The following is a 17,472-nucleotide window of genomic DNA, read 5'->3' as shown; positions in this document are numbered from 1 at the left end:
GAATGGGTGAATAGTCTTTGCCCCAGGTGTTCATGGGGCAGAGCAGCCAGAAGTGGTGATGCTCCATCGTGGAGAACCATGCAGTATGGATACAGTAACCTTACATAGTCAAACCTATAACTGATTCAATCACATGCCACCCTATACCAGCTTCTATGTAGACAAACAGTAGTAGTTGGTGCCAAAGATTTTTTTACAGGATATTTCACTTAAACTCTCCACTGTTTAAGTGTTTTTTTAAAAAAAAATTTATTTATTTAATTTATTTATTTGGTTGTGCTGGGTCTTAGCTGTGGCTCGCGGGCTCCTTAGTTGCGGCAGGCGGACTCCTTAGTTGTGGCATGTGAACTCTTAGTTGCGACATGTGGGATCTAGTTCCCTGACCAGGGATCAAACCCGGGCACCCTGCATTGGAAGCATGGAGTCTTAACCGCTGCACCACCAGGGAAGTCCCTGTTTAAGTGTTTTTATAAATTTTATAAATGTACCTTTTTATGTATTGGGAGAAAAACTTAAAATTTAGGAAATGCCATGCACAACTTAATTTTTTTTCTACAAATTCAACACAAACTTTTTCAGAGATCAAATATAAAAACACTAAGTAAAAGGCAGGGGTGGGGACCCAGAGCCCTGCCCACCCAACCTCTTCATCAAACCCTGAGGTACCTCAGCATAATTCTAGGCCCACATGGCCTCTGGTGTTCCTTTTAGCTCTGCTGGTCTCTGATTCTTGGTCTGTTCCTCCCTATCAATCCTCCCCTCTCTCACCAGCATTCACAACTACACCCCAAAGGTGGGTGAGTTAGACACGCGGAAAGCTATTCGCCAGGCTTTCGATGTGTGGCAGAAGGTGACCCCGCTGACCTTTGAAGAGGTGCCCTACCATGAAATCAAAAGTGACCGGAAGGAGGCCGACATCATGATCTTCTTTGCTTCTGGCTTCCATGGCGACAGCTCCCCGTTTGATGGCGAAGGGGGATTCCTGGCTCATGCCTACTTCCCTGGCCCAGGGATTGGTGGAGACACTCACTTTGATTCAGACGAGCCATGGACATTAGGAAATGCCAACCACGATGGTAAGGTCATGATGGGACAGGGGGTTACTTGGCTGTCAGGGAAAGAAGCCCTGAGGAAGAGCTTGGAGGATACCACAGTTGAGTTTCCTGGTTTCTAGAGCTTCTTGTCCAAGAACTAAGGCCCTAAGAGGGTGGGAACTGCGGTCTCTGATAATATTCAACAGTTGATCCATCAGGGCCAGGGCCAGGGAGATGGGTCAGCTCACTTAGTAAATGGTCTAATTGGATTGAGTTAGGAGGAAAGTTTAGGCCATGAATAAGACGATAAAGTAATGGATAAGAGGCTGGAGGAAACGGTTAAAAGGCTTAAAGCTGAAAGTGGTAGGCTCTGGCCTGACTGATGAGGGCTTCAAAGGCCATGCTGTGGGAAAACATGACAGACTTTCTCCCTTATGTCAACCTCACAAGTGAATAATAGGCCCCGTAATTACTCTAGCATCCTCTCTGCAGTCATCGTAACAATACTCCTCAGGTTGCAAGAGTTCCTCATCAGTACTTACTTGCAAGGCAACTGCTTAGTAAGTAGGCAACTGTACATCATTATGCCCTTTTTTAAGATGAAGAGTTTGAGGCTCAGATGGCATAGCTGGTAGGCAGCAGTGCCAGGGCTCAAACTATAGTTCAACCACTGGCCATGTGACGAGGGGTGCATCATTCACCCTCAGTCTCCTCATCTGTCAGATGAGGGGCTGGATTAGGTGACTTCTGAAGTCCCTTCCGACTCTAATGGAACATGATGCACGTGTTCGAACATTTAAAAAAGACACAGTCTCTGCCCTTTGGAAGTCCAGAGTCGCGTCAGGGAGACAGACGTATACATAAGTCACACTGTTGCAAGGCAGACTGTACTGAAGGACGCAGCAGAAGTACCAAGAAAATGCAGTAGGACTCTGGAGGAAAGAGGGACAGAGAATTCAATTCAATTCTATTTTAGATTATAATAGATTAGAATTAGTATGTTAATATTCTAAGGCCCATGTCAAGTGTTTTCCACATACTGTATAATATGTATATGTTATTATCATCCCCATTTTACAGATAGGTAAACTGAGGTGTAGAGAAACAGTAAGTAACCTACTAAGGTCCCACAGTTGGTGAATGGGGAAATACGTTTTCGAACCCGGACATGACGATTCCAGAGCCCATACTCTTTGCTACCATGCTGTTTCCATGGCTCTCCAACTGCAGGGCACACCAGAATCACCTAGAAACCTTTTTTAAGAATTCAGATTCCAGGCTCCAGGCCCCTAACCTCTTGCTATTCTGATTCTCTGGTTCTGGGTTCAGGCCTGGGAATCTGCACATGGTCTCATAAATTACCCAAGTGCTTCTGAGGCAGGTATCCATTACCTTGAGAAACACTGTCTTAATCCCCAGAGTTTCCCTAACTTGCCTGATCATAAGAATCAACCAGGTTCTTTTTATAAACATGGATTCCCAGGCCCTTCCCCTGGAAATTCCAATTCTTAAGCTTAGGTAAGTTGGGGAAACACTAGGCCTTCTTTTTCCTTGGTGATGCTTCAGGCTGAGAGCAGACTTTAAAGGCCCATTTCCTCAGAGGCTGTGTCTGCTGTCTGTAGGTGGGGACTGCCTCCTTGAAAGCATTTCATATCATTGCATGGATCCGGGATCACGACTCTTGGCCTGTCTGTCAAAGGGTGGTTCAGGAGGAGATGTGGCCAAGGCTCAGCCTAGGCAAAGTTATGAAACTGCTACATTTCTCTTTGTCCCCCACCCTCTTCTTTGGTCCTCTTTCCTATCCAGCTCCATTTCCTCAGCCCAGGAGTCCTTTCCCTTATGTCTTGGATGTGTTTCCTGGCTTTCTGAACACCTATTCTTTATCTTGTTCTTATTCTTGGATCAGTGTCAACCAATGGTGGTCTGTGCTAACTGATAAAGTGTGACGAGAGGAGAGCTAACATTTTTGAGCCACTGTTATGTGCCAGGCGCTGTTAGCTGATCACAGTCATAGCCCTGATAGAGATACATGAATTATTAAGGACATTCCTCCTCTACCCTGCCCTTCCCAGCTCTGGGTGTGCACTTCCCACACCTGCTCCTTGCTGGTGGAGACCTTGGACCAGTCTCAAAATCCTGAGAACTTCTGGTGGTGTGTGTGGGAAGGAGCTGGGACCTGTGGATGGGCACCATCTGTCCCACCCCATCCTGACGAATGACCAAGAATTCGGATAGAAATTCCAAGATAGCTAATGTCTTCTTTGGACGAGAGTCAGGACTTTGCTCTGGAAAACCAAGCATGAACTATCCAGATGCAGCTCATAACCCCAGCAATAGACTGCTAGGAACCGGAAGGCAGCCATTGCCGTAGGACGGCCTTTGGAAGGAGAGGAAAGGAACCAAGATTGATTGAGCACCTATATGTTATCTCGTTTAATTTCCACATAAACTCAGCAAGGGCGTGAGCGCAGCCTCCCGGGAATTTTTGTTTATTAGCTTTCTTCTCTATTCTAAATTTCCATTACGGAAAATTTTAAACTTACCAAGTAGGGAGAATGATAATGTGAACCCCCCCAGGCACCCATCACCCTGCTTCAGCAGTTATCAACATTACGTCAGTGCTGTTTCATCTACCCTCCCTGACCCCCTGTATTTTTTAGTGATGTATTTTAAGGAAAATCTCAGGTCTCACCTCTAAATACTCTAGTACATACCTCTAACAGATTATCTTTAACACAACCACAAAATCATGACCAACCCGACAAAATTAACAATAATTTCTTAAAATCCAATACCCAGTTTGTGTTCATTTTCCCAAATTACCTCAAAAATGTCTTTAACGGTTGTTTGCTTGTATCAGGATCCAAAGGGCATCCACACATCATTCGTCTCTTAAGTCCCTTTTCATTTCCAGCAGTCACCTTGCTTCTCTTTTCTCCCTGCATTTGTTGAAGAAATTACTTATCTATTTTATAGATAGCAGTGTGTACATGTCGATCCCAATCTTCCAATTTATCCCTCCCCCCTCCTTATCCCATGGTAACCGTAAGTTTATTTTCTACATCTATAACTATGTCTGTTTTGCAGATAAGTTCATTTGTACCCTTTTTTTTTAGATTCCACATATAAGCAATATCATATGATATTTGTCTTTCTCTGTCTGACTTAGGTTCACTTTTACCATGTCTCTCTTCCCCATATAGCCTGAATAGATCTACAGGCCTGACTGGATTGACTTTTATGGAGACAATGCTTCCCAGTTGGTGCTGGTCCCCCCTGTTGCATCACGTTAGGAAGCACGTGTGACACAGGCCGTCCCACTCTTAGTGACGTGAAGGTTGAGCGGTTGCTTCAGGTGTGTCAGCCTGACCCAACCACTATAAGATTCCCACGGGGGACTTTATTTTAAAAAGGTTGCCTGAGCCCTAACAAAGTTTGCCTGAGCAAACTCCTGAATCAGAATCCCCTCCACCTGTGTGTTGAAAAGGCTCTCCTGGAGAACCACTAGAATGTAAAGGGGATTCTGATTCTCCACCACTTTGGAGTCTGCGTGAAGGGTGATCTGGCCCACCACACCTTTAAGCTGATTTCGGGGAGTCTCCCAGGCACCCTGTGTCCTCATCCCTTTCCAATGGGTCAAGCAGTGAAGTCAGCAGAATTCACTAAGCTCTGCTGGGGAGGGAGCCCAGCCCTGGGGAAGGTGACAAGACGGGAAGAGTCATGGGGACCAGCCCTTCACAGGGGACAGTCCTTCTGCAGTTACTACAGTGATTCCTCCCCACCCTGGGAGCTAGACTGGGCAGGGTGGTGAGGAAAGGAAAGTTCTGAGTGGTTAAGACGTTCACACAGTAAGTGGCAGAAGAATAGAGAAGAAAGCCAACAAACAAAAATTCCCAGGAGGCTGCATCACGCCCTCGCTGGGTTTATGTGGAAATTAAACGAGATAATATATAGGTGCTCAATCAATCTCGGTTCCTTTGCTGTCCTTCCAAAAACCATCCTAGGGCAATGGCTGCGTTCCGGTTCCTAGCGGTCTATTGCTGGGGTTATGAACTGCGTCTGGATAGTTCATGCTTGGTTTTCCAGAGCAAAGTCCTGACTCTCATCCAAAGAAGACATTAGCTGTCTCAAACCCAGGACTCTGAATTTTTAACAATCACCCCAGTTGGTTCTGCTGCAGATGGTCCAAAGACAACACCTGGAAAAATACTGAACATTTGGCACTGTTCCATCCTGGCCTGTCCAGCACAGAGCTTTCCCTCAAGGAGCTCATAGTCCTGGGGCAGAAGAGAATGTGTGCTCCTGGCTATGATGTAGGGTGGAAAGTGGTCAGGGCCATAAAGATGGTACAGATACACTGCTGGGAGAGTGTATAGGAGGAAGCAGTCATTGCTGGTTAGGGAAATGAAGGAAGGCTCCCTGGAGGATGTGGCATTCAGCTGAACTTTGAAGGAGTAAGGTTATTCCAGGTAGAGGGGACAGCATTGGCAAAAGAATAGAGGCAAAAGGAAATGTAACCTTTGGGAGGGTTTCAGGAGTCAATGAGATGGGACTCACCAAAGATGGAGGTCCCAAGAGAAGGAAATGAAGCAGAGACAAGATACACTGGAGTAGCCAAGTAGACTGTTGGGTGCTTGCTAGGAAGCCCAAGGACTTGAGCTCCCAGCTCAAGGGAACTCTCCCTGTTGAGGATGTTGGTCCTTCATACATAGCTTAATGTGACCTTGCTAATTAGCCGTGATAGTTCTGTGCCTGGAGGTGGTGTGAGTGCTTTCTGTACCTTGCCTCATTAATCTTCACCCCATTCTTATGATGAAGGTACCATTAATCCTTTGTTTTACAGAGGAAGAGATTTAAAATGTCACACTGCTAGGACATGGCAGAGCCGGGAGTCACGGCAGTCAGACCCCCAGGGACTGCACTTCTGACCACTCTGCTTCTCTGCCTTTCACCCTGTTGGGTGGTGAAGCCCTTACCAGCCTCCTGCCCATTAAGCATGTGGGTCTTCTCCATCCTTCTGCTTTTTCTGGAGTTATCCTGCCCCTCCCCACTCTCCTTCTATCTCCCCAGAGCAGCCCCCACTTAACAGGTCTCTCGGGATTCTGTGCAGTAGGATGCCAGCTCCCCAGCTCTCCTCTGCCTTTTGGTCCCTGGAACAAACCCACAGACCCCTTTCCTTCAAGGGCTTACTCCTGTTCTCTGCAGAGACCCAGCACAGAGGCTAACAGAGTAATAGACACAGGCTGAGGACAAAGGTTTAGAGTCTAGCCAGGTGCCCAGAGCCCTGCTCCCTGGTTCTCAGCTGAAATTCCTGTGGATGCTCCCTGAGGAAGAGCCTAGTCAGGAGACAGAGGCCCAAACAGCTTGTCCCGGGTCACAGAACGGGCCAGGAGCAGAGCCAGGACCGGACCCCAGGAAGCAGGGCTGCCTTCCATTGGCGCTAGCAAACACCTTTGTTTGGGATGGAGCTCAGAGATGAGCTCACCCTTCCCTGCTGCCAGAGGGGCCAGGACCTGAGGAAGGAACTGGGGGCAGCCTGGCCTCCTCATGCCAGCTTGCCCTGCCCCAGCAGAAGGCCAGCCCCAGGCTCTTGGCCAAACTTCCCCTGATCTTGCCCATCCACCCTTCGCTGAAGGTACTGGTGGTGTCCGCAGAGCGGCAGGCATGCATGCGTGTGACTGAGTCCGCCCCATTGGGCTCTTCTCTCTTCCCGAGACCTTAGCCAGGAAGGCCAGACACAATCCCCAGCCTCATCTGACCCTCGTGGGGCCCTCAGCCGGGCTGGGGTAGGGCAGCTTGGCCAGTGCCACTGGGGCCAGAGTGAGCACTAGGGCTCCTGACCACCTCCTGGGCTCTTGGCAGCCTCCCCTGCACTTCAAGGTGGCAGGACTGGACTGTGACATGCCTTAGGGCTGGGCAACAGAGGCAGGGCTCAAGGGACATTCAAATGCCAGAGGTCGAGGCAAGCAGGAGTCTATAACTGGACATAATATGAGTCAGGACTGTTGATTCGACGGCCTGCTCAACTCCCTGCCCCTTGCATTTCTTTCCCAAAGCCAGGGCTGCTTAATCCCCCCCAAAGTCAGGCCTTGCTGTCCCAGGCCTGACCCAGAAGTTCAAGGGAGCTGGCTTTAAGAGGATCTGGTTGCTGGGACCCCAAGGGCCTTGTGCTTCCTTTCTGGTCAATGGGCTTGTTCCAGGGACCAAGCTGCTGTCTTATGCATGGTGACAGCAGCTGCCATGCAGCCTCATGCCCTCTACACATCTTATCCTATCCAGTCCTCACACAACCCTCTGAGGTAGGTATGACCTCCGCGTTGTACAAATAAGGAAATTGGGGCTCAGGGGGTAGACCTTCTGACCGAATTCACAAAGCTCACTGGGGTAGAGCTGGAAATGAACGAGACCTGTCCCATTCAGGGGCCCAGGCTCACGACCACTCTGCCGTGTTGCTGCCTCAGCTTCACCCTCGGGATCCCGTATCCCACTTTCAGTACCTGGACCTTTCGTTTTCACTCACATTCGAATCCCTGCGTTGATCTTGGCCATAGTTCAGTCCTTTCAGGACTGAGAGCTGCTGCACGACCAAGGCTCCGCCTGCCTCTGGGTCTCTGAAGATGACCACCAGCCTGCCGCCCCCAGGACTCCCCTCTGCCCGTCGCACCCCCTCTGCCTTGGCTCAGGCTCTTTTCATCTCTCACCGGGACCCTCATAGTGGCTTCCAGACCGACCCCACTGATCCCCCTGCCTCTGATCTCATCACCCTCTAATCCTTCCTCCAACTGCAGCCAGAGTGATTTCATCATGTCACCACCACCACCCCCCCCCCGACACCAACCTGCTTAAACCCCCCACTGGCCAAGAAGCCAATCCAAATTCCTTTGCATGGCATCACAAGCCCTGCTTGCCAGCCTGGCTGACCTCATCTCCCTCTGGCCCTCCCCTCCTGCTTTGCTCCGGAGCCAAGTGGAATGAAACTGCTTGTCCCTGGACATTGTTCATAGCATTCTCTCAGCCAGAAATGCCACCCCCGCCCCTCTTCCTCTCCTTCCCACTGAATCCATTCTGCTGACTAACTTCTTATCTTCCTAGACTCACCTTAAGCTTCACCTTCATGACGCTTTCCCTGAACATCTTCCTTCAAGCGTAAATGACTCCTTCCTCCTCGGAATCCTCACTCAACCCTTATAGACAGCTGTAGAAGCACCTGGAACACTAATTTCACTGATTTTATTTCTCTGTCCCTATCCACCACTATATGGAGAGTTCTGGAAGGCAGGGGTGTGTATGTCCCAGTGTCCGGGACAGGGCCTGGCACAAAGCTTATGCTAGGCGTTTGCTGAAGTCATGGATTGACTGACTGACTGACTGACACCTGAGTGGGCGCCCTGGGCACCTCCCCATCTCCCCCTCCACAGGGAATGACCTCTTCCTGGTGGCTGTGCATGAGCTGGGCCACGCGCTGGGACTGGAGCACTCCAACGACCCCAGCGCCATCATGGCGCCCTTCTACCAGTACATGGAAACACACAACTTCAAGCTGCCTCAGGATGATCTCCAGGGCATCCAGAAGATCTACGGTGTGTGGCAGGGGAGCAGGGCCACCATTCCTTCCTTGGGCTGGGCCATGACTGCCTGCCTGTCGGGGCGAGGGGTTGGGGGGAGGCCAGGGACCTGGGTCTCTGACTGCTGTCCGCAAGGCTCCTCCCCCACCCCCCTCCTTGCCTGCACACTTGGGAAACCTAGGGGAGGGTCTGAGCTGCAACTGGGAGGGACAAAAGTGAACAGAGAGCCGCCCACTCCCCCTACTCTACCCGCCTCCCCCCCTCCACACACCTCCCTCTCACCTCCTGTGGTTCCCTCTCAAGGGGTCCCACCTCTAGCCAAGAGACTCACCCATCTGCCCAAGTAACAGTGATACAAGAGGATAAGTATTATTACCAGAGCTTTTTTCTTAAACAAGAAAAAAAGACAAACTAGGCTGATATCTTGCTAAGATTTGAGGGGCCTGCTACCAGGCCACCCCATTCTCTGTTCACACCGGTGTGGGAAGTTCTTGTTCTTGTCAAGTCGGTTGAGACGGGAAGACCAGTTTATTACGCAAACGCATGTCCACATGGCACGGCCCCTACAGCCCCCAGGCTGTGGAGTACGGGAGGAGGGCTCCCTCTGGAGGCTCTGAGGACCTCACAGAGGAGGTCGCCCCACCCAAAGCCTGGAGGAAGGGCAGGATCTCCACAGGTGAGGCAGCAGAGGACTGGATAGGTGGTGGGGACTAGGAGGTATTTTGAAAATAAAATGGACCCTATTTGCTGATAGATTAGACACAGGGGTGAGGTTTCTGGCTTTTGTAATTGTGGAGCAATAGATTGACCTCTGTAGCTCAGAGATCTGGGCTGGAATATTGACCTGGGATCTTTGGTGTTCAATACGGTAGCCACTAGCCACATGTGGCTATTTAAATTTATATTAATTAGAATTCAATAAAATTAAAATTTCAGTTCTTCTGCCGTACTAATAACTAGTCGCTCATTTCAAGTGCTCGATAGCCACGCATGGCTAGAGGCTTCTGTATTGGACAGTGCAGATATATAGAACATTTATGTAATCACAGAACGTTCTATGGGACGGCTTGAACAGAGGTCTTTAAAGCCATGAACCTGGAAGAGATCACTTCGGGTAGTGATTCTCAACTTGGCAGTCCATTGGAATCACCTTGGGATTTCAATTTAAAAAAATACTGATACCCAGCCTTCACCCCCAGAAATTTGGTTTTAATTGGTCTGGGGTGACTTCTGAACATCAGGGGTTTTAAAAGTTCCCCAGGTGATCCTAATATGCAGCCCAAGTTGAGAAGCACTGACCTAGGGACCAAAATAGAGAGAGACAGACAGACAGACAGAAAGAGAGAGAGAGAGAGAAGGAGAGGGGAGAGGAGAGGACCCAGGGGCATGCCGACCTTTAGAGCCAGGTGGATGAGGAAAGGCTGCCAGCAAAGCGGGCTGAGAAGGAACAGTACACGAGGTAGGAGGAAAACCAAGAGAGTGCAGGTTCTGGAAAAGAGACAAGAGTGTTTTAAGGAAAGTGTGTGTATGATCTTGCTACTCAAAGTGTGGGCCTCAGACCAGTAACTTTGGCATCACCCGAGAGCCTGAAGAAACACAGAATCTAAGGCCCCACCCCAGACCCTCTGAGTCACAATCTGCATTTTATCAAGATGCCTGAATGATTCATATGGACATCAAAGTTTGTGTCAAGTCATGTTGGATTTGGCAACAGGGAGGTCATTGGTGATCTTGACAGCAGTTTCATTGGGTGACGAGGCAGAGGCCATACTGGAGCAGGATAAAGAATGGGGGGAGCAGACAGAGAGGGTAGGGGACACTGAGCCTAAGAAGGGACATGTCCTCTCTCGTAACAGGAGAGAAGAAAGAGAAGATACCAGATTTGGGGGTGGAAAGATGGGAGTTCCCATCTAATGGCTCTTTTCATGGATTTTCTCAAAGACTCGGGGAGTAAACAATGGGAGAGGGGGGACAGGAGGCTGGAGTGTGACAGGCTTGTCTCAGAGTTGCCCAGGTGACGATGAGGCAATGGCAGCGGGGGGCAGGGCATGCCTGGCCCTTCTCTAAGATGCAGCCCCTCTCTCCAGGACCCCCCGCGGAGCCCCTGGAGCCCACAAGGCCCCTCCCCACACTCCCCGTCCGCAGGATCCACTCACCGTCTGAGAGGAAGCATGAGCGCCAGCCCAGGCCCCCTCGGCCGCCCCTGGGGGACCGGCCAGCCACACCGGGCGCCAAACCCAACATCTGTGACGGCAACTTCAACACGGTGGCCCTCTTCCGGGGCGAGATGTTTGTGTTTAAGGTAGGACCTAGGTGCTGCCCTCCCACTCCTTCCCCCACCACGGGGCGGGAGAGAGCTGCTGCTCTGGGATTAGGCCTGCTGTGGGGCCTGGAGGGGAGCTAGCCCAGCGGCCAGGCCACGGGGTCTCTTCCTGGTGCTGCTGGGTGAATGGACTTGTTTCCAAGAGGGAGAGGGGAAGTGGTGACCCTGCCCCTTCCCAAGGGTTAACGCTGGGGGAAAAGTGCTGGAGACCGGCCTCTGGTCTGTGACTCTGAGCAAGTCACCTCCCTCGTCTGGACCTCAGTTTCTCCATCTGAGAGCTGGGAGAGTCATTTCTCTAACGAAGGGTGTGTGCAGATCAAAGGAGTCATGGCTGTGAAGATGTTGGCTTGGAGTAGGGGCTGGCACAGCAGTGGCTGCATCTGTCTCCGGATCCCGCCAGGGCTGGTTCAGAGGAGCGCCTGACAGGAAGCTGGCCAGGCTCCGTCTTGTCCCCTTGCCTGTTCCTGTCCCTTTAGCCATGGGCTGCAGGGTGGCAGCCTGCTCAGCGTGTTGCAGTTGGGCTCTCAGGGAAGCAGGCTCTGGGACAGTGTTTGGGATGCAGGATTTTGACTATGGAGCACCTTTGGGATCCACATCTGTGGGAAGGAGGGGAGGGAAGCACAATGGGGCAGGAGAAGATAAGCAGCAACTAGACCCACTGCAGACCCGGCCACGCCCACAGCGAGTTCTGGAGCTAGAATGGCCCGTCAGAGTTGTCCCGTGTTGGGCCCCAAATGGCTGGAACTTTATTCAGTCAATGGATGAGGAGGGGCATGACCTTGAGGGAGCTCTCTGGAGCTAGGCCATCCCCAGAGAGGTTGACAGTTGAAAACTGCCTGCTCACCACACTGCCTCCTGGCCACCAGCACAAGAGGCCCTCTGCTGACAGCGTGTCTCTGTCACACTGGCTGGTTGCGGAGAGCTGCCCCACTCACCTTGTGGAATTCTCCCCAGCAAGCTTTGAGCTCTGACCAAGAATCAGGCGACAGGGGTCAGCCCCAGTCCTGCTCTCACTGCATGGCTCAAGGAGAGTCACTTGGCCTTCCTTAAGACTCTGTGTATCTCAGATCTACTTAAACAGGAATTGCGAAAGTCAAAATAAGGTTTAAAAACCTGGATGTGAAAGTACTTCGTAAAACACCTTAAAAAAAAAAAAAACTTCTAGCTTTTGTACCTTTTTTTTTTTTTTTTTTTTTTGGCTGCGTTGGGTCTTCGTTGCTGCGCACGGGCTTTCTCTAGTTGCAGCAAGCAGGGGCTACTCTTCGTTGTGGTGCATGGGCTTCTCATTGTGGTGGCTTCTCTTGTTGCGGAGCACGGGCTCTAGGCGCACGGGCTTCACCAGTCGTGGCATGCGGGCTCAGTACTTGTGGCTCGTGGGCTCTAGAGCGTAGCCTCAGTAGTTGTGGCGCACAGGCTTAGTTGCTCCGCGTCATGTGGAATCTTCCCGGACCAGGGCTTGAACCCATGTTCCCTGCATTGGCAGGTGGATTCTTAACCACTGCGCCACCAGGGAAGCCCCTGTACCATTTTTATGTATCATGTTCATTCTTCTGCACCCTTGGATCCTCCAACTGAACGGTTCCTAAGCAAGTCTGGGTTTTATCATTCCCATTCACACATAAGAAAACCGAGGTCCTAGGAGGTTACAGGCCTCACCCAGACTGCCTACCAACCAGGGCTGCAGTGGGACCAGGCACCAATCTGAGGAGGAGGGCTTTTTTCACATTCTTGGCCTATTGAGCTGCCATTTACTTAACGTTGACTATGTGTCCTGTACTGTTCTAGGCACTTCACCTATAATCTCTCATCTGACCCCACACTATTACCCCCTTTGCAGGTGAGGCTCTTTAAGTACTGAACCCCAGGTCATGCAACTGTAAGAGGAGGAAACTGAATTCACACCCGGGGCTTGGGGGAATTTCCACGGCTTGCTTCCCACAGACCTTACCCTGCTGGCTGGAGCCAGCCGTGAGGAGGGCACTCTGCCCAGACTCAGTGACCAACCCCTGCTTCCCACCAGCCTGTGGAGGGGCCCGCTGACGTCGGTGACTTTCCGCTGCCCTCATGTGGTCATCCCAGGCCTTGCATCATCCCTTCCAGCTACCCTACGCCTCCTCTGCCCACCAGGCCTGTCTGCTGGCTCTGTCTCATGGCCCCTTGGGCAGCAAGAGCCATCAGGAGCCTTAAGTGAAGAGAGTTGATGGGCATTTTATCTTCCTCATTGGGCTTTGAAAGATAGAAGCAGTAAATGGACAGACTTCAGGGAGGGTTGCAAGGCTGGGCCCAGGGGAACGTGTTGGGTTCTTGGGGCCTGAGCCCCAGGGCTGAGATCACTGGGTTCAAAGGCTATGCCTCTTTCTTTCCTTGCCTTAACCCCCAGGATCGCTGGTTCTGGCGCCTGCGCAATAACCGGGTACAGGAGGGCTACCCCATGCAGATCGAGCAGTTCTGGAAAGGCCTGCCCGCCCGCATAGATGCAGCCTATGAAAGGGCTGATGGAAGATTTGTCTTCTTCAAAGGTAACGTGGCCTGTGCAGAAGGACCTGGCACGCTTTCCTGCCCTTCTCGGGACCCCCTTTTTCCACCTGTAAACTGGAAGAGGCAGGGTGGGAGGCAGGTGAGCTGCAAGGGTCCTTCTGGCCCTAACAGAAACACTGCCATCTGACAGGACGATCCCTGCAGGCAGGGAAATTAAGTCAAGGAGTGATTGTTGAGGGTCTGTATGTGCCAAAGTTGGTGGGGTGACAAGCCTCACCCCCACAAAGTAGAGGGTGGTGCAGACAACTGAAGACCATCCAGTGCTCCATGGAAAGCCACCCTGTGAGTTCTGTAAGAGCCTGGAGGGGGGAGGTCACGCATGCTGGAGAGGCCAGGGGAGGAGGGGGAACCAGGTGTATGGCAGGCCCTCCCTGTGCTAGGTTGTTTCACTTCGATTATCTTGACTTGGGCCAGGCCTCAGAAGAGTAAGATTCAGATAGTGAGGAGCGAGAAAAGCATTCCAAGGGGAAGGAACAGCATGGGCAAAGGAGTAGTTCAGAGGGCTTTAGAAGACCCACCAGACAGCCATGGAGCCCCCCAGAGAGGTGTGAGAAGTGGCCTGGAAAGGTAGTTTAGGGGAGAGTCCTGAGGATCCCTGGCTGCCCAGCCAGACTGTGGTCTTAATCCATTAGGGCAATGCTGGAAGTTCACTGTTTGTCTCTGAGCAGCAGAGAGCCAGAGGGCAGGCGGCAATCCAGGCAGAGGCAGGAGGCCGTTTCTGAGACGGCTGCTGGAGTTGAGGAGAGCGATGTCTGTAAGGCCTGTACCAGGGAGGAGCAGTGAGGCTAGGTGGTTGACAAGGCCTTGTGAGAGGCTAAGTGCTGAGAGGGTGATGCCACCTTCTTGGGGACCCTGGGAGGCAGACAGGTGGTGAAGGAGGGAGCCCCTGGGGTGGAGAGGAGGAACTCCGGAAGCCGACCTAGAAATGCCCAGAGGACGGTGGGCAATCAGGGTCCTGGGCCTGGTGCCCAGGTTCACTGGGAGAGTGGCAGCCTCAGAGTTGGGTGTCACTGGTAGAAGGTGGGGGGAGTACTAGTGTGTGTGTGAAGCCATGAGAGGCTGAGGTCACCCGGAAAGGAAAAACGAGCAAGTCACATGAAAGGAAAAGAGGGTGGGGCACGGAGCCTGGGCAGCGTGGGGCGAGTTGCCCAGGATCTGAGACTGGATTCTGGCTTCTTGCCCCCTAAGCTCTGCCTGGGCCAAGGGGCCTCAGCCTCCTCCGCCACAGGGATCAAGCAGGACCAGGGCTGTCTCCCCCTGACACTGGCTCCATGACTGACTTCGGTCCCAGTGGATGATGGGCAAGTGGCTCTATCCACAACCTCCAGCACGAATGACCGGGGAAGGCTAATCCTGGGTTCCTCTTGGCCACAGGTGACAAGTACTGGGTGTTTAAGGAGGTGACGGTGGAGCCTGGGTACCCCCACAGCCTGGGGGAGCTGGGCAGCTGTCTGCCCCGAGAAGGCATTGACACAGCTCTGCGCTGGGAACCTGTGGGCAAGACCTACTTTTTCAAAGGCGAGCGGTACTGGCGCTACAGCGAGGAGCGGCGGGCCACGGACCCTGGCTATCCCAAGCCCATCACCGTGTGGAAGGGCATCCCCCAGGCCCCCCAAGGGGCCTTCATCAGCAAGGAAGGATGTACGTAAGAACCCGGCCGGGTTTTGTGAGGGGGGGTCTGATTTCACGTGGGTCTCACCGGGGCCCACGGGCATACTCTCAGGGTATCCAGGTTTGAGAAACACCGCCTGGTGGCAAAGACAACTGCCTCATATCGACCCATGTTCACCCAGTAAATTAATCCTCTTACCAGCGGCCAAGTCACAATTTCTCATCTGTAGGGATCATTCGCAATTGAGAGATGTTTTCATAGACTGACTTCATTCCCTCAGATAGCACTTCTCAAACAGTGGTCCTCAGGTGTACTCTAGGAGTCCCTCAAGTTATCAGATCTGAAATGATGGATGTGGTGGTTCAAAGGTGCTTTTTCACAGGGCTTAAAGAGAGCAGCATTTTCTAATTATGAGACATTTCCTAAGCTCCTCCTGGAGGCCAGGCTGACTCACAGCCTCTCCCCCCTCCGGACTAGAAGCTTCTCAAGAAGAGGGGCTGGGACTTGCCAGGTGCAGAGGGGCTATCCATGGATATTTGTTCCATCTCCGCTCATCTGGTCAAAAGCACAGACCCTGGAGCCAGCCTGGCTGATTTCATATCCCACCTCCACTACTTACTAGGAGTTTGTGCAAATCACTTAAGTTTCCTCAGTTTCTTCATCTATAAAATGGGGATAATAATGGTACCTACCTCATAGGGCTTTGTGAGGATTAAGTAAGATAAATTATGTAGAGCACTTGGCCCATGCCATGTAAGTTTTAGCTGTTATCATCATTATTATCTTGTTGGGGTGTTTTAGTTTTTATGGAATGACAGGTGTCATTCATTCACTCCACAATAATTGCTGAGAGCCAGGTTGTGTGGGAGGGCTGGGGATGGAGCTTGAACAAGACTTGCCTTGCATCCCTGGCTCCCAATCTAGAGGCAAAAAACAAACAAAGTGGCAACAAATGCAATAAGGGAAAGCATTTGTGAGAGAGCATCTAGGCAGAGGGCCATGTGAGAGAGGGTCGTCAGGAAGAGCTCTCCAAGGAGACATCACCGGTAAGAAAGCCAGCAGCCACAGGGGCAGAGCTGCTATTTGGTGGCTCTCCTGTGTACCTGATGCTTTACACACATGGTCTCACTTTCTGGGGAGCCTCAGAGGCAGGTGACATCAAGAACTTTAGCCAATGAAAATCCCAGCCAAGGTGGGGAGCCGGCCAGTAGGAGAGCGTGAGTTGCTCTGTGTCTGTGGACTGGCGGGGCGATAAGGCTGCTGCAGGGAGCCTAGTGGTGGTTGCCAAGCCCTGCTGCCTCTTTTCCTTCCAGCCCCTCCCCCAGCAGGGTCCCAGCGACCCTGCAATCTGTGTTGCACAGTCATGTGTGCCAAGCCAAAAAAAGTCCATGATAACTGCGAAGAGGTGGTGCCCTCCGTCAACAGGAGAAATCTTGCTCCCTGCCTCCCTTGGCTCAGGCAGGAGCTGGCTCAGCCCTAGAGCTATGGAGACAGTGCCGTCCAAGCCTTACGTTGGGGGCTTGATCTGACTCACACGGGGGAGGGGGGAGGCTATGGGCACACTATAGCAGAGCTGAGACCCAGGGCTGAGAAGAGTCCTGTCTGGGAAGCACAAAATGAGTTTACCAATGCTACCTCCAGCCCCTCATTGGCTTCCCAGCACCTTTGAGATGACAGGGTGGGCTGCTCCAGGTCCCAGGTGCCTCTCTGCAGCTGGGCGGGTCATCCTCGACCAGCCACACCACTTGTAGGGTGTGCGCCGCAGGCCTACCTCCAAGAGTTCCAACACGCCCCCACCACGTCATGTGCCCACCTGCCTTTCAGAGCTCCTCTTGGGCTCCTCCCAGGTGGGAGAGGCGCCCCTCCTCCACGCTGCCACAGCACCCTGGGCCCGCTCACGCTGGCGCAGAACAGGTGCAGGGAAGCGTCTGGGATGGTGATGATGGGCCGTGTTTCTGCAGATTACACCTACTTCTACAAGGGCCGGGACTACTGGAAATTCGACAACCAGAAACTAAGCGTGGAGCCAGGCTACCCGCGCAACATCCTGCGTGACTGGATGGGTTGCAACCAGAAGGAGGTGGAGAGGCGCAAGGAGCGGCGGCTGCCCCAGGACGATGTGGACATCATGGTGACCATCAACGACGTGCCAGGCTCTGTGAATGCAGTGGCCGTGGTCATCCCCTGCATCCTGTCCCTCTGCATCCTGGTGCTGGTCTACACCATCTTCCAGTTCAAGAACAAGGCAGGCCCTCAGCCTGTCACCTACTATAAGCGGCCAGTCCAGGAGTGGGTGTGAGCAGCCCAGAGCCCTCTCTGTCCACTCGGTCTGGCCAGCCAGGCCCTTCCTCACCAGGGTCTGAAGGGCAGCTCTGGCAACTGCCCACCGGGGCCAGCATG

The 17,472-nt window shown here is 52.2% G+C and overlaps 1 protein-coding gene across 2 annotated transcripts in view; it reads left to right on the top strand.

The window, feature by feature from the left end:
- The window catches only part of MMP24 (matrix metallopeptidase 24), a 41,386-nt gene extending 24,015 nt beyond the window's left edge, over positions 1 to 17,371 (top strand). For both annotated transcript variants that reach the window (XM_059896404.1, XM_059896405.1), the window contains exons 4-9: positions 772 to 1,076; positions 8,453 to 8,614; positions 10,687 to 10,901; positions 13,303 to 13,441; positions 14,835 to 15,101; positions 17,034 to 17,371. In XM_059896404.1, coding sequence (XP_059752387.1) covers positions 772 to 1,076; positions 8,453 to 8,614; positions 10,687 to 10,901; positions 13,303 to 13,441; positions 14,835 to 15,101; positions 17,034 to 17,371 — 1,426 coding nt within the window. The remainder of the gene's footprint in view (positions 1 to 771; positions 1,077 to 8,452; positions 8,615 to 10,686; positions 10,902 to 13,302; positions 13,442 to 14,834; positions 15,102 to 17,033) is intronic.
- Positions 17,372 to 17,472: the final 101 nt, after the last annotated feature.

The sequence above is a fragment of the Balaenoptera ricei genome, chromosome 15, assembly GCF_028023285.1.
Source record: "Balaenoptera ricei isolate mBalRic1 chromosome 15, mBalRic1.hap2, whole genome shotgun sequence".
Taxonomy (NCBI): domain Eukaryota; kingdom Metazoa; phylum Chordata; class Mammalia; order Artiodactyla; family Balaenopteridae; genus Balaenoptera; species Balaenoptera ricei.
This window is presented reverse-complemented; position numbering and strand designations above follow the sequence as displayed.